The sequence below is a fragment of the Anabrus simplex genome, chromosome 5 (assembly GCF_040414725.1).
Source record: "Anabrus simplex isolate iqAnaSimp1 chromosome 5, ASM4041472v1, whole genome shotgun sequence".
NCBI classification, from domain to species: domain Eukaryota; kingdom Metazoa; phylum Arthropoda; class Insecta; order Orthoptera; family Tettigoniidae; genus Anabrus; species Anabrus simplex.
The window spans coordinates 238,075,774-238,100,272 of NC_090269.1; the positions used below are offsets into that span (position 1 = coordinate 238,075,774).

General features: G+C 42.3%; 1 protein-coding gene across 1 annotated transcript in view; it reads right to left on the reverse strand.

Moving 5' to 3' along the window:
• drd (drop dead) overlaps nt 1-24,499 on the reverse strand; it is a 258,127-nt gene that overhangs the window by 75,412 nt on the left and 158,216 nt on the right. The window contains exon 3 of the mRNA XM_068227602.1: nt 8,070-8,296. Coding sequence (XP_068083703.1) covers nt 8,070-8,296 — 227 coding nt within the window. The remainder of the gene's footprint in view (nt 1-8,069; nt 8,297-24,499) is intronic.

Sequence of the window (24,499 nt, forward strand, 5' to 3'; positions counted from 1 at the left end):
GAGAAGTATTGTATAAGCTGCAAATATACCTGATACAAACTAAACCATGGCAGCTGCAGCAGGCCTGCTTATAAATAAAATAGACATAGAACAAAATAAATGAGGATGAATACTACAGAAACTAACCGTGACCTGGAGAATGAACGAACAGAAGAAGTAAAAGAATTCTCAGACCTATGTAGCATTATATCTAAAAGGAAGAGACTAGATGCAGATGTTAAAACCAGAGTTAAAAAGACAAATGTTGCCTTCGCAATTAACATCTATACGAAAGTCTAAACAAATATACTCAAAATTAAAAGTTATAATCCGCTTTTGTGATGTACTGGTTAGTGTGATTAACTACCACACCCGGAGGCCCGAGTTCGAATCCGGACACTGCCACGAAATTTGAAAAGTGGTATGAGGAATGTAACGGGGTCCACTCATCCTCAGGAGGTCATCTGAGTAGACGGGATTCGATTCCAACCTCAGTCATCCCCGAAATGGTTGTCCGTGGTCTCCCATTTTTTCTCCAGGTAAATGCCGGGATGATACCTAAATTAAGGTCACAGTCGCTTCCATCCCATTCCTAGCCCTTTCCTATCCCATCGTCGCCATAAGACCTATTCTTGTCGGTACGACGTACAGCGAATTGCAAACAAAATAAGTTATAATCTATAAAAATAAAGCTGTAGGGGTTCGTTGTCTGTAACTTCGTTGTTTGCCAATTTTTCAGACATTTATCTGTTTTAGGTCAACTCAACCGTACCAGTGGTTTTTCTTTTTCGTGTCTGTTTGTCTGTTTGTTCCACCATCACGGATAAACGGCTGGATAGATCTCGATCAAACTTCATATTTAGAATATACTCATCCCGGGGAAAGTTTGGAACAAGTTACCATGGCAACGTTTCTTACTGCTTGCCAACAGGAGAGTAACATATTGCCATATCCGTCATCATTCCTGTAAAATCGTGGTTGTTCCTAGGATAAAAAGCAAGAGAGACGTCAATCGGCCATTCTGCAGGATATTGGCGGAATGCCGTTGTAGGTTGCGATCGTCCTAGAATAACACAGTATTTGAACAGTACCGCGGAATGTAGTCCATTATTTCACAGCGTAAGATGTTTTCTGGCATGTGCTATAATTTTTACTGTAGAATATTTCTCTTCTATTCTGTTTTGCGCTTTAATTTCTTGCCTCTGCCTTCCCTCTGCCTTGCCTCTTTAGACTTAATTAATAACACCATAAGTCATCTTTTTATCTGTTTAACTAAGAATACCTGCGCCTAAATTTTTCCTCTGTTACCGCCTTCTAATATGCGTAGCTCATACCATCACAATTTATTGAGGGACATTTTATTTTTCAATACATCCACTTGGTATTTTCATACTTGTCCTATCCGGCTGTCCTCAGTTATAAATCTATTTTCTATTTAATTTCTTAACTGTATTATTTTCTTCCTTAATTACTACGTATGTATGCGAGTGCTAATCCCGAAACCTGGACACTCTTTACTTTGAGGGAAAATTCCACCTTTTGGCCATGGAAAATATCGAAATATAGATGCAATTTTAATGACTGTGCAGACCTTCGTTCCGCGATAATTGGTGGCTAAAGGGTAAGTCGTATCACAAAACAGATAACACAATCTTCGTTCAATTTAGAGAGATCTACAACTTTGGTCCTATGACTTTTTGTCGTATTTCTATCCCTTGTACGTTAAATGGAAATGCATTTCTCGCTTTCAAGTTAATTCTGTACTTTTTACACATATATGTTTTCGTTTGACACACTTATTGGAAAGATAAAATTATCACATTCGGCACGCACATTGACACGACCAGTGGCCATCCCCATGGCGCTACAGCCCTTGAAGGGCCTTGGCCTACCAAGCGACCCATGCTCAGCCTGAAGGCCTGCAGATTACGAGGTGTCGTGTGGTCAGCACGACGAATCCTCTCGGCCGTTATTCTCGGCTTTCTAGACCGGGTCCGCTATCTCGCCGTCAGATAGCTCCTCAATTCTAATCACATAGGCTGAGTGGACCTCGAACCAGCCCTCAGGTCCAGGTAAAAATCTCTGACCTGGCCAGGAATCAATCCCAGGGCCTCCGGGTAAGAGGCAGGCACGCTACCCCTACACCACGGGGCCGACACACCAGTGGCCATGTGCTAGCCAAATTTTCTAATTCTAACTGTCACATGAGTATCAATAAAAGTACTATGTGAAAACTGTACCATATATCACCCTATTCCACGATTCTAACTCAATGTAACCCATTAATATAGGAGATAAGAGAAAATGTCATAGGACCAAACATGTAGAACAATAAATGAGGCGTCTGAGGGTGAAATCCCTTTGTCTATATGCCGTACAGTTTCAAAGCAGTAACTCTCGAAACAAAGGTCTGCAGTTATAGACGTGCCCATGGTTATCTATATAAATGCATTTGTAGGGAGTCCGCTCTCTGTAAATTTGTTTGTTTTGCCAAGTTTCCATATATTTATCCGTTTTAGGTCAACACAAGACCGTGCCAATGGTTTATATTTTTGGTGTCCGTTTGTTTGTTTGTTTGTTTGTTTGTTTGTTTGTTTATTTGTTCCACCATCACGGCGAAACGGCTGGATAGATCTCGACCAAACTTCAAATTTAGAGTATAATCTAAAGGGCTAAACGGTAAATCGTATTCCAAAACAGATAGCGCAATCACCGTTCAATTTGGAGAGATCTGCAACTTTGTTTCTATGACTTATTGTCGTTTCTCGATTGTTGATACGTTAGATAGCGCTGCATTTCTCGATTATAATCAAATCTCACCAACTCGATTGAGACTGTCATTAGGAAAAGGGGGCCTGTCCTTATAGTGAATATTCTCTATCTCTATTGTGAATGGCATTTGTCAAGTGAGCCTGCCGCTATAGTAGAAACTCCCGAACTCGACTGTGGTTGGCGGTAGGAAATGTGGTCTGCCATTATCCTCAAAACTTCCCCAGTGCACATCTTACATCAGAAACAACGTACGGCATCCTCCCTGTTTTGTTTCTCGGATAGCGCTAAGAGACACGCAATCTAATATAATGTTAACCAAGCTCGATAGCTGCAGTCGCTTAAGTGCTGCCAGTATCCAGTATTCGGGAGATAGTGGGTTCGAACCCCACTGCCGGCAGCCCTGTAAATGGTTTTCCGCGGTTTCCGATTTTCACACCAGGCAAATGTTGGGGCCTGTACCTTAATTAAGGCCACGGTCGCTTCCTTTCCATTCCTAGCCCCTTCCTGTCCCATTGTCACCGTAAGATCTGTCTGTGTAGGTGTGACGTAAAGCAACTTAAAAGAAAAATATAATCTTACTCACTGCCTTTACAGTACGGAGAAATCCGTATACAGTGTAATATACCGTAGCGTTTTGTGGAAGTTAACAAACCAACAGGGAATCTGGGAAGATCAAATGAAGGTTTGTGGAAGTTAACAAACCTGCATACAATCGGGATGATGTTGTTTGAGTCATCAGTCCATAGACTGGTTTGATGCAGCCCTCCATGCCACCCTATCCTGTGCTAACTTTTTCATTTCGACGTAACTCTTGCATCCTACATCTGCTCTAATCTGCTTGCCATATTCACACCTTGGTTTACCCCTGCCATTCTTACCACCTACACTTCCTTCAAAAACCAACTGAACAAGTTCTGGGTGTCTTAAGATGTGTACTGTCATTCTATATCTTCTTCTCATCAAATTTAGCCAAATCGATCTCTTCTCACCGATTCGATTCAGTATCTCTTCATTCGTGATTCGATCTATCCATCTCACCTTCAACATTCTTCTGTAACACCACATTTCAAAAGCTTCTATTCTCTTTTTTTTCCGAGCTATTTATTGTCCATGTTTCACTTCCATACAATGCCACGCTCTAGATGAAGGTCTTTAGAAACATCTTTCTAATTCCGATATCAATGTTTGAAGTGAGCAAATTTCTTTTCTTAAGAAAGCTCTTCCTTGCTTTTGCTAGTGTGCATTTTATGTCCATACTTCTGCCATCGTTAGTTAAGAGATATGAAGAGACAGAATCGGGAAATAATTCAAAAAGAGAAAGTGGGGGTGGACTTGACATATATTAAGAAGAGAGGATGGAAACATCAACCACAACAGCCTTCGAATGGATAAACAAAAGAAGAGGGAGACACGGAATAATCTGGTGTAACACAGTCAGAAATGTTGAACATCGCAGTAAAAGGTAAAGATCAAGGCACTGGCAAAGAACAAAGTTCAATGGCAACCATTGATCAACGCTGTATGCTTCCCATGGGAAGTGCTGTGACCACTTATATGACCTTAAGGACCTTAGAACTGTCAAACCATTGATTTCGGTGACAAGGTCTGTAGAAATTAGGGCGTGTGGACTTCTTTCTTGGGTTTCTTGACAAGGTGCGCTGTATCGTGTATCGGACAAGTTGTTCGTTGACCTCGTGGAACTGAATGAGCTCCTTCTCACTATTATATAAGGGTTAATATCATTGGACACCCCGGCTCGAACACTAGATCTATGCCAAGAGTCAGGGTCACAGTCTACTCCGCTGGACCGCCATGAATGTAACAGAAGACTTTGAAAAATGAGGTGTAGGTCGTTGAGTATTTCGAAACTAACACTAAAAAGTGGTGCGACTTGCGCCGGTAAGATTAAACATGTTGTTGATATAGTTAAAGCTAAGAAAATGTGCCAGCTGCTAAGAGAGACAAAATACATGTCAGATATTCTGATTGTAGTTTTCGTTTCGTTTCAGAGGCTTGAACCATCATTGTAGATACGGCAGGCGAATCTCATACGAAAGTAGAAAGAGAGAGCACATCTGTGAATACTGTATTCCCCAGATGTTACGCAACAAGCTTTCTGTGACCGTTAACACCGTGTTCATAGTCACAGAGCTCCAATTTTACGTGGAATCTGAATCATAGGGACACTAGCCGAGATTCAAACCACGGCCGTCTTGATGAGAGGCTAGATAATAAATATAATAATATAAATTGCTGTGCTCGTCTCCTTCGATGAATAGTATGCAGAGTGACCTTTGATTAAGAGGGCCCCAGGTTCGTTTTCCGGCCGCACAGGGGATTTTAGCCACCTTGAGCTATTTCGTTTGGCTCGGGAGATGGGTGTTGGTGTTCTTCTTAATGTTCAACTCTTCAAATACACACAAGACGCCACACTACCAGCCCCCACAGAAATATGCAATATTGCATACAGTCCTCCATATAGGGTTGGTATAAGGAATCACATTGGGGCATAACACTGGACTTAATCCAGTAATGTCCCCTAGAAAATGTTTGTAACTATGGCACCTGGTGCCTGTTTAAGATATTAATAGACGAATAGCCCCTACGTGAATCCGCAGAAGTGACGACTTTTCTATCGCAACGTCGCGGATTCAAAACCCGCAGAGCTAGCTGTACTTTCGAATAAGCGAGGAAGTCAATACGGCATACCATGTCGTACGATGTTGACACGCTGAATCTCTCTGGGTACGTAATTGGTCTTTCCTGGTGAATTTAAAATTGAAAGTCGAAATGGACACGTAGGCAACGTAAATGACGTCATATCAACATACCAGCACATGGTAGCTGAGGTCGTTGGATTATTATTATTATTATTATTATTATTATTATTATTATTATTATTATTATTATTACCCGGGTATATTTTGTTTCACTTGTGGTGTAATAAGTTGATTGACCATTCTGTTCCAACCACTAGCTTACAGTTGTCCAATGAAATACTGGGCATCCTTCGTTTTTAGTACGTTGGTATTTTGTGACACATCTCCATGGGGAAGGTGCCGACGACATGGAGGAGAGGGCAAGAGTCAGCTGTTATCTTACTAGATGATAATGTCACATTAATACATGGGAGCTTTTCGGTGACAAAAGAATGGGAAAATAAGCAGCCATGCCCAGCCCGAGCATTCGTCTGGTGGGAAAGTGGGAAACCACAGAAAGCCATCCTCAGGACTACCGACGGAGGGGTTAGAACCCACTATCACCCAAACAGAGAAGAAATTCAATAATTGGTCTTTCCCTGCTGTTTCTTTTCTTTCTTTTTTTACGAGTTGCTTTACGTCGCACCGACACAGGGAGGTCTTATGGCGACGATGGGACAGGAAAGAGCTAGAAGAGGAAAGAAAGTGGACGTGGCCTCAATTAAAGTATAAACCCAGCATTTGCCTGGTGTGAAACTGGGAAATCACGGAAAACCATTTTCAGGGCTGCCTACAGTGGGGTTCAAGCCCGCTTTTTCCCCAATAACGGCTACTTGGCCGCTCTTAAGGGACTGCAGCTATCGAGCTCGGTCCCTTCTGTTTCAAAGGTTCAAATCTCGTTAACTGAAAGTGAAATCTGACCTGTGCAAAACAAAGTTTGGCCTCCTTTAGAAAGGAAAAAGAGACTAGTTTTACGTGACTGTTGACATCGCAATCATAGTGAGGGTAACTGATTTCTAGTTTTACATGAAATTCCAACTACTGGGACATGAATTTTAATTTCAAAACCTCTTCGTGCATTGGCTGGTTCTTCAGCCGTGATGAATTCGCGACAGTTAATAACATTAAAATGTGTCCATTACCTGTATTAATCACATACATTTCCAGTACTTATCCATTTGTCTATAGTTTATACATGAAAGGCGTTCTCTTATTGATCGAAGAACATATTTCCGTATGAATGAGGAGTTCCGTGCAGATTTCGAAAGGTGAGGGGAGCTACTGGTGTTAGGATGTAAACTTATTGGACATGTAGTAGGTGCAGTCTATCCTGCTCGACAAACGTACAAGGTGAGTTGCATAAGTGGTAGGGGGTTGTAAATTATTGTACACATGATGTTCATACAAATCTCATAGCAGAACTGAAAACAGCAATTCTAGTGGAGTGCTACTGGAATTAGACTGATAGAGAAGGCTGGAGGAATGTGATACCTGTATGCCATCGTCTCAGGATTACTTAGGTTGCCATGATTCGAGTAACGGCTAATTTAAGAGAGGATTTTGGAAAATGAACATTCATATTCCAGTGGTTCAAATTCCATCTCAAATTAGAGGACCCATCGCTATGATCAGGAAATTAACAAGCAAGTAATGACACAGGCTTGAGAAATTGGATATTTCCGGACACCCGCGCCAGCTTTGTTTTGTGCTGTTCAGATTTCTATGAAACAGTGACAGTGACAGACTGACGAATAATAATAATAATAATAATAATAATAATAATAATAATAATAATAATAATAATAATAATACCGGGCGAGTTGGCCGTGCGGTTAGGAGCGCGCAGCTGTGAGCTTGCATCCGGGAGATACTGGGTTTGAACCTCACTGTCGGGAGCCCTGAAGATGGTTTTCGGTGGTTTCCCATGTTCATACCAGGCAAATTAAGGTCTGTACCTTAATTAAGGCCACGGCCACTTCCTTCCCAGTCCTAGCCCTTTCCTATCCCATTGTCACCATAAGACCTATCTGTGTCGGTGCGACGTAAAGCAAATAGCAAATAATAATAATAATAATAATAATAATAATAATAATAATAATAATAATAATAATTTGGTCTTTCTCTGCGGTGTACTGTGATTAGCTGCCACCCTCGGAGGCCCGGGTTCTGTTCCCGGCTCTGCCATGAAATTTGAAAAGTAGTAGGAGGTCTGGAAAAGGGTCCACTCAGCCTCAGGAGGTCAACTAATAGAGGGGGTTTGATTTCCACCTCAGACATCCTTGAAGTGGTTTTCCGTAGTTTCGCACTTTTCCTCCAGGCAAATGCCGGGATGGTACCTAAGTTATGGCCACGGCTGCTTCCTTCCCTCTTACTTGTTTATCTTCCTATCTTCCTACAAGAACCCTGTTCAGCATAGCGGGTGAGGCCGCCTGGGCGAGGTACTAGTCCCCCTCCCCTGTTGTATCCCCCGACCCAAAGTCTCACTATCCAGGGCACTGCCCTTGAGGCGGTAGAGGTGGGATCCCTCGCTGAATCCGAGGAAAAAACCAACTCTGGAGTGTAAATGGACTAGGAAAGAAAGAAAGAAAGAATAATAACAACAAGAATAAGACTACTTACGTCATCCATTTCACTGAAGAAAACGTTGTGGGAACGGATGAACTTGTGCAAGAGTTGCACTTTGGGAGGAGCCGTAATGGAAATGTCAGCCTTCAGAGCAGCCAGACAGTATTTGCCCTGAACGTCACCGTCTGGGGAGCTGACCTTGACACAGCGATCATAGTCTCCGTACTGATTGAGGTTGCCGTTCAGGATGCCGGAAGGCAGCTTGGCGCTCGAGTCATGCACTGGAAACAAAAAGAAAACACGAGGCTGTAATTTCTCTCTTCAATTACACGGCAAGTTCACAATATCTAACAGTGTGTTTCACTTCGTTGAAATCTCCTTCTTGCTTGGACCGGAATATGAGACACCCCTTACGCTGGTGTAACGGTTCAGCCATTTGACTCTCGACTCAAGTATCCCGGGTCTGACTCCCGGTGACGTCGGATGGGAAATTCACTAGTACCACCGTGTGAGAGCCTGACTAAAAGCTCCGACCTGGGATCTCCACTAACCACACTTTAACGTAGGTAATTGGCTTTAAAATTATTACGTGTGTATGTAGCTAATTATTAAAGAATAAGTATTATTACTTCAACCCATTCCCTCTGCTCAAAGGAATTATACAGGAAGTTTAAAAGACCGACTTTGTCTTTAATACGACAGGCATTTTGGTAGGTCCACAGTGTTCTGAAAACACAGAAAGGGTATATATTATTATTATTATTATTATTATTATTATTATTATTATTAAATCAAAATTAAAAGTGAACATAAATTACACAACGAAAAAACAATTAGGTGGAAACAAAATGTTAAAAGAAATTATATCAGAAAACAAGAAGTGTCATGATGAAGAATAAGACACGCGCTAAACGGGGAAAGAAATGCATTAAAAATAAAAATTACTTTCAAGATGTCCAGCTCCATGGCTAAATGGTTAGCGTGCTGGCCTTTGGTCACAAGGGTCCCGGGTTCAATTCCCGGCAGGGTCGGGAATTTCAACCATCATTGGTGAATTTCTCTGACACGGGGGCTGGGTGTATGTGTCGTCTTCATCATCATTTCATCCTCATCACAACGCGCAGGTCGCCTACGGGTGTCAAATCAAAAGACCTGCACCTGGCGAGCCGAACATGTCTTCGGACACTCCCGGCACCAAAAGCCATACACCTTTTCATTTTTACCTTCAAAATGTATAATATAAGGACAGTCAGATAGAAATTCGCACGGAATTTACGGAAAATAACATAACATATTCCCTCACATGTAGCGTAATATAACCAAAAAGGAATCAGCAAGACATGTACTAAATTTCACAAAATATAGCTTAAAATGTTCCATTACGAACATTGCCGCATAAAAATTACAATAAAAGCACATACAATTTCACAGATAGGTCCTAACTTAAATATTTCAAATACCTTAACGCTACTACTGTATTTACAGTAGATTGAGCGGTGCAGTGATTTGAAACTATCTTAACATTGCGAATAAAACACCATATAATATAATATTGAAGTATCTTACTTTTTTGGGAAAAGCCTCTAAGACTTGTGTCATGTGTATGGTCTGTCGTGCATTACAACCTCTTACTTATGCTTGTATATTATATTTCTTTAACGTATATCAGTGAGCTCTAGTTATGTTTCGATCCAGAATATATGTTGTTAACGAGGTTAAGGGATTTCCCCCCGTCTCCCCCTTACTTTACCCCATACCTTCATTTTATGCAAAGCCACTTTCTGGTAGTCATGTTCCGTAAAACAACAATCACATCACGTTGACTCTTCAATTCATTAACATTTCATCTCAAGAAAATCTGAGTTTTTAACTCAAGTACATTCTAGAAGTAGAGAGAAAGAGGGATTTCTTTTTTTCTTTTCTTTTTTTTTTTTTTAGAATTTGCTTTACGTCGCATCGACTTACGGCGACGATGGGGTAGGAAAAATGTTGGGATTGGTAAGGCAACGATCGTGGCCTTATTTGAGATACAACCTTGTTTGAAAATTGGAAACCGTGGATAATTTTCTTCAGGAACGCTCAATGCATTGTGTCCCAAATGCCAGCCGACAGCTACGTGACGTAAACCGCATATCCAGCTCGCTCGGTGAGAGAAGACTTATCGTGCTCAATGATAAAATATCCTCTAACTAACTACACGGATTTTGCTGAGATGCAAAATATCGGTGGAGACAGGTTAGTGACTGTGCCATTGCGCGAAGCACGTCACACTTAAGATGAAATTAAAAACACGTTAGATAATGACTTCAATGCAATATTGTATTCTCTATTTGGTCGCGTATCAACAAATATGGTTAGTAACATAACACGAGCATGTGCGAAATGTAACACCCCGTATCATTCCGTACCAGTCGGAGCGTGCGCTTATATAAGTCATATGATTCCGTGCAGTTATAATTTGTGAAGTTGAATTCTACGAAGGGTTATGCCTGCACAATTCAACCCTACACGAATTCATTTTTCCAGTGACATCAAACATGGTGATGATTGAAAACAGTTAGTAATTTTCGAAATGTCGTACACTACGTAACTTATGCCTTGTCTATGTCTACAGTAATGGTGCCGGTATATCGACCGTAATATTATCTGTTTAATGACACACCATCAAGGGTAAATTTACATTCAGAAGTTATTATGAAGCACATTAAGAAATTCTTTCGTTTTCAACTCCCACATAACTTTGTCTCTAAGAATTAGAAGGCAGCTGTTGGGGTACCACCATCGTGAAGCTTAAAGGTATCCAACATGAGGGGTTGGGATTGCTACTTAGACAGTCAAGTAGCCGATTTTTTTTAAAAAAATACCCTGTTTTGGACTCAAACAATTTCGTTATGCAACGTAAGGTGCCAAATGATCTATATTTAGACATCCTAACCACCTTTGTACATCTTTTAGTTTAGGAGTTATTAATTAAACAACAATATTTTAGCTACTGGTTTAACGCCGTAAAATCATATCAAAGATTTTCGGCAACAGAAGGATGCGGAAAGGGCTAGGACTGGAAAGGTAATGGCCGTGGTCTTAATTAAGGTGAAACCCCAGTATTTGCCTGTTGTTAAAATGCGAAACCACGGAAAGCCAACTTCAGAGCTGTTGACGGTAGGATTCGAACCCATCACCTCCCGAATGCAAACTCACAGCTGAGCGATCCTAACCGCACCGCCAGCTCATATGCCTCAAATTTACCACTTCTGTTATTTATTTACATTTTGCTTTACGTCGCATCGAAACAGATAGGTCTTATGCCAACGATGGGTAGGAAAGGCCTAGAATGGGGAAGGAAGCGGCCGCGGTCTTAATTAAGGTAAAACCCCAGTATTTGCCAGAAGTGAAAATGGGAAACCAAGGAAAACCATCTTCAACGCTGCCAACAGTGGAGTTCGAACCCACTATCTCCCGGATGCGATCTCACAGTTCCGTGACACAAACGATGCGGCCACTTTAACTGAGGTCAACTGAGTGTCATGTCTGATATTTCAAATAAATCCTCATCATTCGAATACGCTCTTTAGTTCTGGAACTACCGAGCTCGATAGCTGCAGTCGCTTAAGTGCGGCCAGTATCCAGTATTCGGGAGATAGTGGGTTCGACCCCCACCGTCGGCAGCCCTGAAGATGGTTTTCCTTGGTTTCCCATTTTCACACCAGGTAAATGCCCTACTCGTTGGCTGAATGGTCAGCGTACTGGCCTTCGGTACAGAGGGTACCGGGTTCGATTCCCGGCCGGGTCGGGGATTTTAACCTTCATTGGTTAATTCCAATGGACCGGGGGCTGGGTGTTTGTGCTGTCCCCAACATCCCTGCAACTCACACACCACACATAACACTGTCCTCCACCACAATAACACGCAGTTACCTACCCATGGCAGATGCCGCCCACCCTCATCGGAGGGTCTACCTTACAAGGGCTGCACTCGGCTAGAAATAGCCTCACGAAATTATTATTACCAGGTAAATGCTGGGGTTGTACCTTAGTTAAAGCCACGACTGCTTCCTTCCACTCCTAGCACTTTCCTGCTGTCCCATCGTCGCCATAAGACATATCTGTGTCGGTGCGACGTAAAGCAACTTGTAAAAAAGAAGTTCTGGAACTACAAGCCCGACGATTAATTCGTTACACTAAGGTTTGAATGTATGTAGGTAGCCTAAAGAATGTCAGCTACTGTTATTAGAAATACTAAGCGGGACAGTGATGTCGGCTGTGCGTGGCGGAGTGATTCAACACTTGCAGAACATGCTCATTAAGACATCGATCGATCGGCTTGGTGTTACTGAGAATACAATTGGCATACTAAATTGCGGTCGATGATAGAGAGGGCAGCCTTGGCCCAATTATGGAACGGAGAAACCGGCTAATGACGTAATTTATGTACGTGAGTGTTAATTGACGGCTGTCACTCATTCAGTAATGTTAGGCTTGTCCTGTGCATATCCTCCTGCTGTGATACGTAGTAAAACATCCTAACGTTGCGGACTTCGAGTGCTCTTGGCCTACCAACAACTAGAACAGGGCTGGTTGTCATGCGCTCATTTTACCCTCCACTGCCTTCATCGAATAGTTCCTCACGTGACTGAGCGTACTCCGTTATTTCATTCTTCCATGGCACAGCAGAAACTGAACTTGGACCTACCGGTTGGGATGCTTTGGTACTCCAGAGGCTTCGAACAAGGCACAATTTGCCAAAAAATATTAATTTTCATGTTAGCAATGAAATATTATTTAATTATTATCTATACACATATAATTATAGTTTTGTCTGAATGTTTCAAATTTTTACCTCATATTTTTCCGTGGTTTCCCTACTTTCACACAAAGCAAATGCTTGGACTGTACCTCCGCTTCCTTTCCACTCCTAGCTCTTTCCTATCCCATCGCCGCCGTAAAAAAAAACCCTCATATTTCGTTATTATCTCGGATTAGGTGTAGAAAAGCCGGCCCCGTGGTGTAGGGGTAGCGTGCCTGCCTCTTACCCGGAGGCCCCGGGTTCGATTCCCGGCCGGGTGAGGGATTTTTACCTGGACCTGAGGGCTGGTTTGAGGTCTACTCAGCCTACGGGATTAGAATTCAGGAGCTATCTGACGGTGAGGTAGCGGCCCCGCTCTAGAAAGCCAAGAATAACGGCCGAGAGGATTTGTCGTGCTGACCAAACGACACCTCGTAATCTGCAGGTCTTCGGGCTGAGCCGCAGTCGCTTGGTAGGCCAAGGCCTTTCAAGGGCTATGGTGCCAAGGGGTTTGGTTTTAGGTATACAAAAAGTCGAGAGTATGTTCAGTTCAAATTTTGTTTGATTGTTTGTTTGTTTGTTTGTTTGTTTGTGCGTTTGTTTCTTTGTTACGAAATCACAGGAAAATGAATTAACATAATTTCTCTAAACTTGGTGTTCAGCTTACAAAATAACCAGGACCGCGCTCGATAGCTGCAGTCGCTTAAGTGCGGCCAGTATCCAGTAATCGGGCAAATGCTGGGGCTGTACCTTAATTAAGGCCACGGCAGCTTCCTTCCTACTCCTGGTCCTTTCCTGTCCCATCGTCGCCATAAGAACTATCTATGTCGGTGCGACGTAAAGCAACTAGAAAAAAAAATCCTCAACAATTCCACCATCAACTGTCATAGATGGTCTAGGAGTCACTGAAGAGGCTTATATGGGAAATGTGGAATGTGGTAGTTTCCAATTGCTTTCCACACCGAGCGATAAGTTGCTATTACGTAACATTCAGACAAGTCCACGGAATGCACGCACCAGCCGACCCTATGGGAGACATTTTCACACCATTCGTAACAGGAACTGGCTGTTTAAGGAATGGCAACACTAACAGCGCTCATAACTCAGTAACATTCACTTGTCAAAGCCAAGGATGATACTGAGACAGATCAATGAAGGCAGTAAGTTTCCTCTAGACCACATCGAAAGACAAAATGCACTGTTAACACTTCGTCACACCAGCAAAGGCAGGTTATTACGCGTACACGATGCCATATTTACGATATGAGTCTTAACCGCTCATAAATATGCAAGTTGTTTTTAACAATATGTACATGAACATTTAATGAGGTGTTGATAATTTAATGGGCTGTGCGTCATGATTTACTACTGAACTCGACAATGAAGGACAGTAATCAATCTTCATTACTACCGCATGGGGCAAGTGACTGACGGAATTTTCGTGTTATTGCTGAGCTGTAATGGCTCGGACTGAAGGTGATGGTTATGTCCTTGGAATCGCGGAAGATTTTCTCGGAATACTGTGTTGAAGTTGTTTAGGTCGTATGTTGACAAAATGGTGAAGCAAGTATAATGGGCTGGTATAACTTGGAAACTATTCTCTAACCCATGGGTAAATAACGAAAATATCAAGCTCGATGACGATTATTATTATTATTATTATTATTATTATTATTATTATTATTATTATTATTATTATTATTATTATTATTACTTGTGAGGTTATGTCATGAAACATCTGCTGTATGTATATTAATATGAGTTTATTTAATGTAAGAATACGTAATTAATAATATATAAATTATGATTACCTGCATATAATGTATAAATCCAATGCAATGTTGCACAATTCACTGTAATAGTCCAGGAAAACGTATCTTCGGAACTATAGAGTTACAGAAAATTCCATTCATTGTAAATAGGTTATTGGAGTCTCTCAAAATTAGGAGAAAACAAGTTGTGTCATATTCTTCTAGAAGCCTGGCTTGGCAACGTATATAAAGAGGCAGTCTTGAGGGTTGAGAAGTGTTGTTTAACAAGAGTTGGCAGTACAAGACGTTAATCGAGTATGTAAATTCATGTTGTGATTGGTAGCTCTTTGACGTGCTATTGTGGCATTCTTCTTCTTCTCCTTAATCTTCGTAACAGTGTTTTGTTCAAGAGCACAGTAGTCAAGTGTTCAAGTTTATTAGTGCGTGTGTGTAGAATATGTATATATAATTTGTAAATAAAATAGTATACATAATTGGCAGCATTTCGTGTGTACGTTTTTGTGGTAACAACAATGGTTTTATGCAGCTTTGTATGCCACCCTATCCGGTGCCAACGTTTCTATTTCTACATAATTACAGCATCTTGCATATAATTCAATTTTCCTTTGTTTTACTTTGTTTTACGCCACACCGACAGATAGGTCTTATGGCGAGGATGGGATAGGAAAGGGCTTGGAGTGGCAAGGAAGCGACCGTAGACTTAATTAAAGTACAGCCCCAACATTTGTCTGGCGTGAAAATGGGAAACCACGGAAAACCATCTTCAGGGCTGACGGTAGTGGCGTTCGAGCCCATTATCTCCTGGATGTAAGCTCACAGCTGCGCGCTCCTAACAATACGGATCTATCATTGTATCTCTTCTTCTGGCCACATTCCATCAAATCGTTCTTAGCTGGGCTGAGTTGCTCAGATAATTGAGGCGCTGGCCTTCTGACTCCAACTTGGCAGGTTCGATAATGGTTCAGTCCGGTGGTATTTGAAGGTACTCAGATACGTCAGCCTCGTGTCGGTAGATTCACTGGCACGTAAAAGAACTCCTGCGGGACTAAATTCCGTCACCTCGGCGTCTGCGAAAACCGTAAAAATAATCGATGGGACGTAAAAATATAAGGCAAGGTAAGGTAAGGGTTGTTCTGCCCGAAGGTAGGTCCAAACCTCCGCAGAGGTGTTCCTGAGCCGGAGTTTACGTGCGGTAGGGTGGCCAGTTCCTTTCCGATCCTCCATTCCCTTACCCCCCACCAACAGCGCGTGGCAACCCATCCAACTCCTGACCACGCCCAATGTTGCTTAACTTCGGAGATCTCACAAAAAACCATTATTATAAAATCGTTCTCTTCTCACGAACTCGAATCAGTACCTCTTTATGTGTGATCCGACCTACTCATTTCCCTTTCTGCATTCTTCTGCAAAACTGCGTTTCCAATGGTTAATTTATAATTCTTCCTGTGATTGTATAGGAGTTGAGTAATGGCTGAAATGCTCTTTCTAGCCTGTCGAACTAGCCACATGTTCATTCAAGGTGTGAATTCTAAACAGTAAAATTACTTCAGCCGGGCCGAATGGCTCAGATAGTAGAAGCGCTGGCCTTCTCTGAGCGAGCGGAAGTTGACAGATTCGATCCCAGCTCAGTCAAGTGGAATTTGAAGGTGCACAAATACGGCAGCCTCATTTATGTGTATCTGCTGGTACGAAAATAACTCTTCATCATCATCATCATCTGTTTACCCACCAGGTTCGGTTTTTTCCTCGGACTTAGCGAGGGATCCCACCTCTACCGCCTCAAGGGCAGTGTCCTGGAGCTTCAGACTCTTGGTCGGGGGATACAATTGGGGAGTATGACCAGTACCTCGCCCAGGCGGCCTCACCTGCTATGCTGAACAGGGGCCTTGTGGAGGGATGGGAAGATTGGAAGGGATAGACAAGGAAGAGGGAAGGAAGCGGCCGTGGCCTTAAGTTAGGTACCATCCCGGCATTCGCCTGGAGGAGAAGTGGGAAACCACGGAAAAACACTTCCAGGATGGCTGAGGTGGGAATCGAACCCACCTCTACTCAGTTGACCTCCCGAGGCTGAGTGGACCCCGTTCCGGCCCTCGTACCACTTTTCAAATTTCGTGGCAGAGCCGGGAATCGAACCCGGGCCTCCGGGGGTGGCAGCTAATCACGCTAACCACTACACCACAGAGGCGGACCGAAAATAACTCTTGCGGTATAAAATTCTGGTACTTCTGCGTCTCCGAAAACTGTAAAAGTAGTTGGCAACACGTAAAATCAAGAAAAAATATTTTAAAATGACTGCATAGCACGTACGAAAACGTTTTCTAGAATACAGCCGTTGTCGGTCATTATTTCCTTCTTCTTCTTATTCTTCTTTTGCTGCCGCTTTTCCCCACACCTTCGGGGTTGCGGGTGCGAACTACGTCGCACATGTGGATTTTGCCGTTTTACGACCGGATGCTCTTTCCGACGCCAACCTTATATGGAGGGATGTAATCACTATTGAGTGTTTCTGTGGTGGTTGGTAGTGTGGTATGTTGTCTGAATATGTTGAGGAGAGTGTTGGGACGGACACAAACACCCAGTCCCCGAGCCAGAAGAATTAATCAGAAGCGATTAAAATCCCCGACGCAACGGGGAATCGAACCAGGGACCCTCTGAACCGAAGGCCAGTACGCTGACCATATAGCCAACGAGTCGGACGTCGGTTATTATTGTCTTCTTTGCCTCATAATTGCTTTTTCAGAAATAGGTGATAGTCTGTCATTATGCATGCCCATGAACAGTGTGATTATGTGGAATAATTCTAAGCGCAGTTAGTAAGCCACAGCCGTGGGAAGCTACTTCTATTCATCATAGCATTGAAAAATGTGTCATAAGTGAGAAATAAAACAGCACTCCCCCACACCTCTGAATGACAAGGGAGCAGTTTTCTATAGCAACAAGTTTCATTCAATGTACGAACACCCTTCAGCGAAGGTCAGATAACGGGACAAAATTTCACTACCTGACTTGATGTTGTCATTCTCTCGACGGAGTAAACATCACCAGAGGTAATATCTAGGTCAGATCCGTTATGTAACCACCTTACAACCTTGGTGCTACTCCGGAGTGCACGGCACAAACCGGTCTGCAGTCCCGTAGGACATCAACCTCATGTCTACAACAGGTAACTGTCATGTCGTCATAGTGTTTCTGTCTGTTCGCCTCTCGTGCCGTTCATTTACTTAAATTGCTTTGTAATGATATAGGCCTACGTGATTTTGCTCTCCATCAGGGAGATAGAATGTCCATATTTGACTGACGTTGGATTCTTCAATATTTTAATAATAATGATAATAATCGTCTATACATTATACCATTACAGATTTGCGTTACTACTTTGATCCATTTTATCCACTCTCTGCGTCTCTCAAATTCCTTTATCTAGTCTTTTTTATATGCTCGACATTTTGTAAATATGTAAATCTTGGTCTCCCTGTATTTTATTTCCTTCTGGTCTTGATTCATGAACTTGCTTTACTTTTCTGTCTTGTCATCTTCCAGTCTTTCAAGATGCCTAAACCAACTTTGCTGTCTCATTCGAAGTGGCTCCGCTCCCTTTCTTGCGCTATACTCTCAATCCTGACCCTAACTCTTCTTGTTCTGAATAGACCGCAGACACCTGGAATGGAAATAAAATATGAGGAAGGAGAAGGTAATGAATGACAGTTGGCACAAATGAGATTAGACTAGTATCGTCCGCAAAGGAGAGGTACTAGTACAAGTCAGCTGTTATCAATATCCTAGACTCTAGAACAATCCTCACAGCAGACTGAAATACTGACGAAGAAATTTTGAACGGAATGAATCATTCTGACCCCAACTTGGCAGGTTCGATCTTGGCTCAGTCCCATGGTATTTGAAGTTGCTGAAATACGTCAGCGTGTGTCAATAGATTTGGTGGCGCGTAATAGAACTCCTGCGGAGACGAAATTCCGGCACCTCGGCGTCTCCAGAAACCGTCAAACGTAGGAACATTATTTTTATAATAACCCTATCAATTTCAAACTCGCTTAACTTTATGGGTAGTAAATTAACAACTAGTTTTCTTTTGCTGGTGATTTAACTTCGCAGTAACTCGTACCCTTTTCGGGCAATGATGTGGGCTCATCACCTCCTACATGCAAAGTCTTAGCTGCATGGCTCGTATCACGAGATCAACTCGTTCGACAGCACGAGATTTAACGAAGTTATTATTATTATTATTATTATTCCATCATATATGTGGACGTGGACTAGTTATACGTCCGGATGCTCTTCCTGTCACTAACTCTATGTGAAGTGATGCATTCTATTACTAGTCTACCAGTAGGCCTACATGTTTCTGTGGTGGTTAGTAGTAAGGAGTGTCGTGAGTAAATGAACACCCAGTCACCGAACCATAAGAAAGAACCAAATACAGGTAATATTCCCAGCCCAAACAGGATCAAAACCGAGACTCTCTGCGAGTGAACGACATTACGCTGATCATTCTGTGAAGGAAATGGACCGCTCTTATTCTTATTTCCATTAATAGCACCATCATCATTATCATCTTTATTTTATTTCGCCCGTTCTCCTTTAACATATAATGTACTGTTTCTTTTCGTTTCTTCTCCTTTATCTGTTTACCCTCCAGGGTCGGTTTTTCCCTCGGTCTCAGCGATGGATCCCACCTCTACCGCCTCAATGGCAGTGTCCTGGAGCTTTGGACTCTGAGTCGGGGATACAACTGGGGAGGATTACCAGTACCTCGCCAAGGTGGTCTCACCTGCTATGCTGAACAGGGGCCTTGCGGGCGGATGGGAAGATTGGAAGGGACAGGCAAGGAAGAGGAAAGGAAGCGGCCGTGTCCTTAAGTTAGGTACCATCCCGGCATTTGCCTGGAGGAGGAGTGGGAAACCACGGAAAACCACTTCGAGGATGGCTGAGGTGGGAATCAAAACTACCTCTACTCAGTTGACCTCCCGAGGCTGAGTGGACCCCTTTCCAGCCCTCGTACCACTTTTCATATTTCGTGGCAGAGCCGGGAATCGAACCCGGGCCCCCGGGGGTGGCAGCTTATCACACTATCCACTACACCACAGAGGTGGTCCTTTTTGTTTCTTTCTGAATAAAACCTCCTTGTACTACAATTCTTTATTAGCCTAATGAGAGACAGACGGGAAGAAACTTCAATGAATGGGTAGAAGAGTAGCATACTCTCGCCCATGATATGTAAGAAATACATTAGTCTGAAATGATTAGGAGTGCTGAAATGACCTTTGTTTGCCTTTCCTGACCATATGCCTCCGGCCTCTACGTAACATGGACTGCGTTCCTTGCTGGAACGCCAAGGATCGCAGTGTGACCTTTTCGCCGATGACGCCAGGTGCGTGACCTTTCTATTCAGTCACGATTACGCAGTCTCGTGTTGATCTCTGAAGGAGCTTCTACTGTATAAAAGAAAAGTACATATACAGGAAAAACAGAAATGTGTTTCCACAAGGCCACATGTATTCATGTTTTTCAGCTCAATTTAAAGATGTCCTCATACTTATTGTATATGCCGTATGCTTATTGATCTGTAGTTTTCAACTGCTTTGTTATCTGAAGACGTAATTGTGATGTGATTCAGAAGGTAGCTGCAGGAGTTGAAGAACCAGCATTTCACGTTTGTGTGAAATAATTGCGCTAGGATAACTTCTGACAGCTGCACATAGTTCGAACATAGATCTCGGAATGTTGTAATTTTCATTTCTATCGCGTTAGGTGACTTGTACTTAAACACAGTGACTGTGATAATTTCACCTTCTCCTATTAGATGAGATAGAATAATATAATGATAATACAACTGCATTATACTGTAGCCTATATTTTTACACCTACTCTCATTCAGTCTGCAAGCCACTGTTACTTAACTAAGCATCTCCACAATCCTCTGTTTGAAATTATCCTATCACTGCCACCTGTTGCTTCGGTTACCCCCAACGGTCACTCCAGTATTCTCCTACTGAGCAAGTCAGCCATCCGGTTAGAGTCGCATAGCGGTGAGCTTGCATTCGGGAGATGGTACGATCGAAACCCTCTCCCACTCTTGCATCGTCGAAAAATTTCGCTGTGTTTGTGTTATTTAAATCGCTAATTACCATTGTTCTCCTGGATAAACTATCCTCCTCCATTCGCCTCACATGATCCTCCCTTGGAAGCCAGTTTATATGTACAGCTTTATCCATTGAGTTCACTCTCAACTTGGCCCTTATCTCCTCATTCCGAGTACTGTACTGTCATTGTTCCCACTTGTTTGTACCAGCATTCATTCTCGCTACTTTCATGTCTGTTACTTTCTATTTGTGAAGAAGATACCTTGAATCTACTTAGCTTTCAGTTCCGTACAGAAAAATCAGTCAGAAGTCACAGCGATGTAAAGAAACTTTTATCCGAAAGCCGACACCTTTCTTACAGAATACCCTTCATCAGATTCGTACTCACTGTATTTAATTTCCTAACCCCTAATTTAATTTCACTTAGTATATTACATCCCCAGAGAATTCACATCGTAAATTCCTGAAATGATGCATCCCTCTTTGTAGTCCTGACCTGACATTCAAACCTGTCAGCATTATTCACTAATGACACCACTTTAATCTTGAAAATGGTCATTTTCGTGTCATACATAAATAATAAATCCGCCTCTGTGGTACAGTGGTTAGCGTGATTAGCTGCCACCCCCGGAGGCCCAGGTTCGATTCCCAGCTCTGCCACGAAATTTGAAAAAGTGGTACGAGGGCTGGCACAGGGTCCACTCAGCCTCAGGAGATCGATTGAGTAGAGGGGGTTCGATTCCCACCTCAGCCATCCTAGAACTGGTTTTTCGTTGTTTCCCACTTCCCACATAACTTATGGTCATGGTCGCTTCCTTCCCTCTTCCTTTTCTATCCTTTCCAATATTCCCATCCCCCACAAGGCCCCTGTTCAATATAGCAGTTGAGGTCGCCTGGGAAAGGTACTTGTCCTTCTCCCCCGTTGTATTCCCGACTCAAAGTCTCACGCTCCAGGACACTGCCCTTGAGGCGGTGGAGGTGGGATCCCTCGATGAGTCTGAGGGAAAACCAACCCTGGAGGATAAACAGATTAAGAAAGAAGGAAAGAAGACTTAAATAACAATAATAATAATATTAATAATAATAATCATCTTTTAACTTTTTACTGTTTATAGGCTTAACTGATATCGGAATTTTGCGGTCAAGGACGTTCCTCTTAAAAATGTAGGAAACAATATTTGAAAATAAATTATAAAGCTTTTTCGAGAGCTGGTTAGTATTTTTTTTTTCTTTCTGAGATTTGTTCCACTCTCAGTACAGGAAAGTTCATAACCCTTGGAATATATCTCGAACCACACCAAATCCTGTTGAATGAGCAGATCTTAGCTGATATTTAAGAAATTCCCTTGTAATGCAAGATCTATCGACCATAAGAGGGCTGTGATTTGTAGATACCATGTGTACTAGAACACCCAGTGCTTTCTCTTGGTTTATATCATCGATAGGAATTATGTGACTTGTTTTGTCTCCGCAGCTACTTTCTTTTAATTGCGAGACAAGGAAATTTATCCGTCATAAGTACCATATTAACCTTCCTTTCCCACTTCTGTTGTTATTCTTCGAGATATATATTTCAAAATCTTAAGATAATTCTGCCTCTGACTCATGAATTCTTCGGAAAGTATGTCAGAGTCAACTTTTACTTCTGAGGCAGTGCATTTCCTAACAACTTGTTCGTTACTACGTGATGAACAGAAGTCGAATAGAGAAGATGTTCCTCATCAGGAAAATCTCATGAAATTTTCGAGGGAAAAACTATAATACTTTCTTATAAAAATGTCCAAATATATTGTTCTAGTTCTTGCTGTATAACGAATACAACAATTGAAGGGTTCAAAATCATCTGTACTGAATAGCAGAGCCTTGAGAGATTTCTGATAGTTGTCCGTGTAGTTCAGTTGGTTAGATCCTCGCCTGCTGGGTTGAAAATGTTTCTGGTAGGTGGTTTCATGGCACAGTTGAATGTCTTACATGTACATTGGTATACTTGATCGACTTTCAATGACAATAGACATGTTTAAATAGATTTTCCGGCCTTTTAGTAAGACTCCATTCCAAAAAGTCTCCACCAACAGTTTATGGATTACATTGTCTATAGTTAATACTATGGCGTACTTTAATATTCACTCGTCGAAAAAAATGACGTTTTAGCAGTCGATATAAGAGAATGCAACAGGTTTGCCTGTGGTGTTTAAATTATAGAACTCCGAAAAAGAAGCTATGGTGTGAAATAAAACTACTCGAGTTTGGATCTCAAAATGTAATGGTTTAGAAGAAAAGGTGTTAAGAACAGAACTGGTTCATCGTTTTTTAAAAACAAAATGCAACATCACAATATAGTTATTCGTTACGATCTGGACATTTAATTACATGCTCATTCTACCGAGCTCGATAGCTGCAGTCACTTAAGTGCGGCCAGTATCCAGTAATCGGGAGATAGTGGGTTCGAGCCACACTGTTGGCAGCCCTGAAGATGGTTTTCGTGGTTTCCCATTTTTACACCAGGCAAATACCGGGGCTGTACCTTAATTAAGGCCACGGCCGCTTCCTTCCACTTCCTAGGCCTTTCCTATCCCATCGTCGCCATAAGGCGTATCTGTGTCGGTGCTACGTAAAGCAACTAGCAAAAAAATCCCATTATTCGCCGCTAGATGGGGGCTTCATTCATTTCATTGCTGACCCGGTCAAATGACTAGAAACAGGCTGTGGATTTTCATTTTCATTGGGGAGTGTACGTTCTCTGAGTCTGTGTTACAGTCTAAGTCTGGGAGTGTTGCTATGGTCTTCTGCCCGTTACTTTGTAAGGTGACAGCTCGTGCCATTGTTTCTCTAATGGCCTTCAGGTTATGGCCCAGTACCAAGACAGTTTCTTGGTACGCTCAACACGTTGTGCAGTAGCCTTCAGCTTCCCCTTTCCTGCAGACGGGATTGCTTCACGACCGTTCCGGTATGCGACGTCTCCACATTATTTATTGCGGTTTGATAGTTGTTGATGAATACTGAGACCTACATTCAATTTAAACCTTTAAGCCCGTGATGTATTTATGAACTATAGGTAGTACTCTCTCTTTCCCGGTTATGGGCTCACAGCTGTGAGCTTGCATTTGGGTGATAGTGGGTTCGAACCCAACTGTCGGCTGCCCTGAAGATGTTTTTCCGTAGTTTCCATTTCATATCAGGCAAATGCTGAGACTGTATCTTAATTAAATCCACGGTCACTACCTTCTCACTTCTAGCCTTTTCCTATCCCATTGTCGTCACAAGACCTATCTGTGTAAATTGTAAAAAAACACAAGGAAAAGAAAAAATATTCTCTCTTTCCTAACTACAAAGATATGACCATCGCATAAGTAAACAAGGTCTTGTTACAACTGCATCAGTAAGTAAGAGTAAAACAACATTGTTGAGCTTGTTACCTCAATGTTCCCACATGCAATCAGTAGCAGCCCCGAAAATAGTAGATTATTATTTGTTTCACTTGTATTTCGTAACTTATCAGGACGAACTATTTCACAGCCTTCAACAACACCTTGAGAAGCGAACCAGGGCGCTGAACACGACACTGCTCGCTATTCCTGTGAGCTGTGAGTGTTGCATGTCTTCGTTGATGGAGTGATGTGGGACGACTGGAGGAGGGCAGGTTACGTAAGAGAAAAATGGACTCGGTGGAGGAGAACGACCAAGAAGAAGAATATTGTTAAGGCTCTGAAATGAATAGAAACATGGTACCAGCTGAAGAAATCAGAATGCTGTCTGCAGTATAGGCTACATACGTAGCCGTTATTTCAATCACGGAGGACTTGCAGAATGCAAGCTGAAAACGTTTTAGAA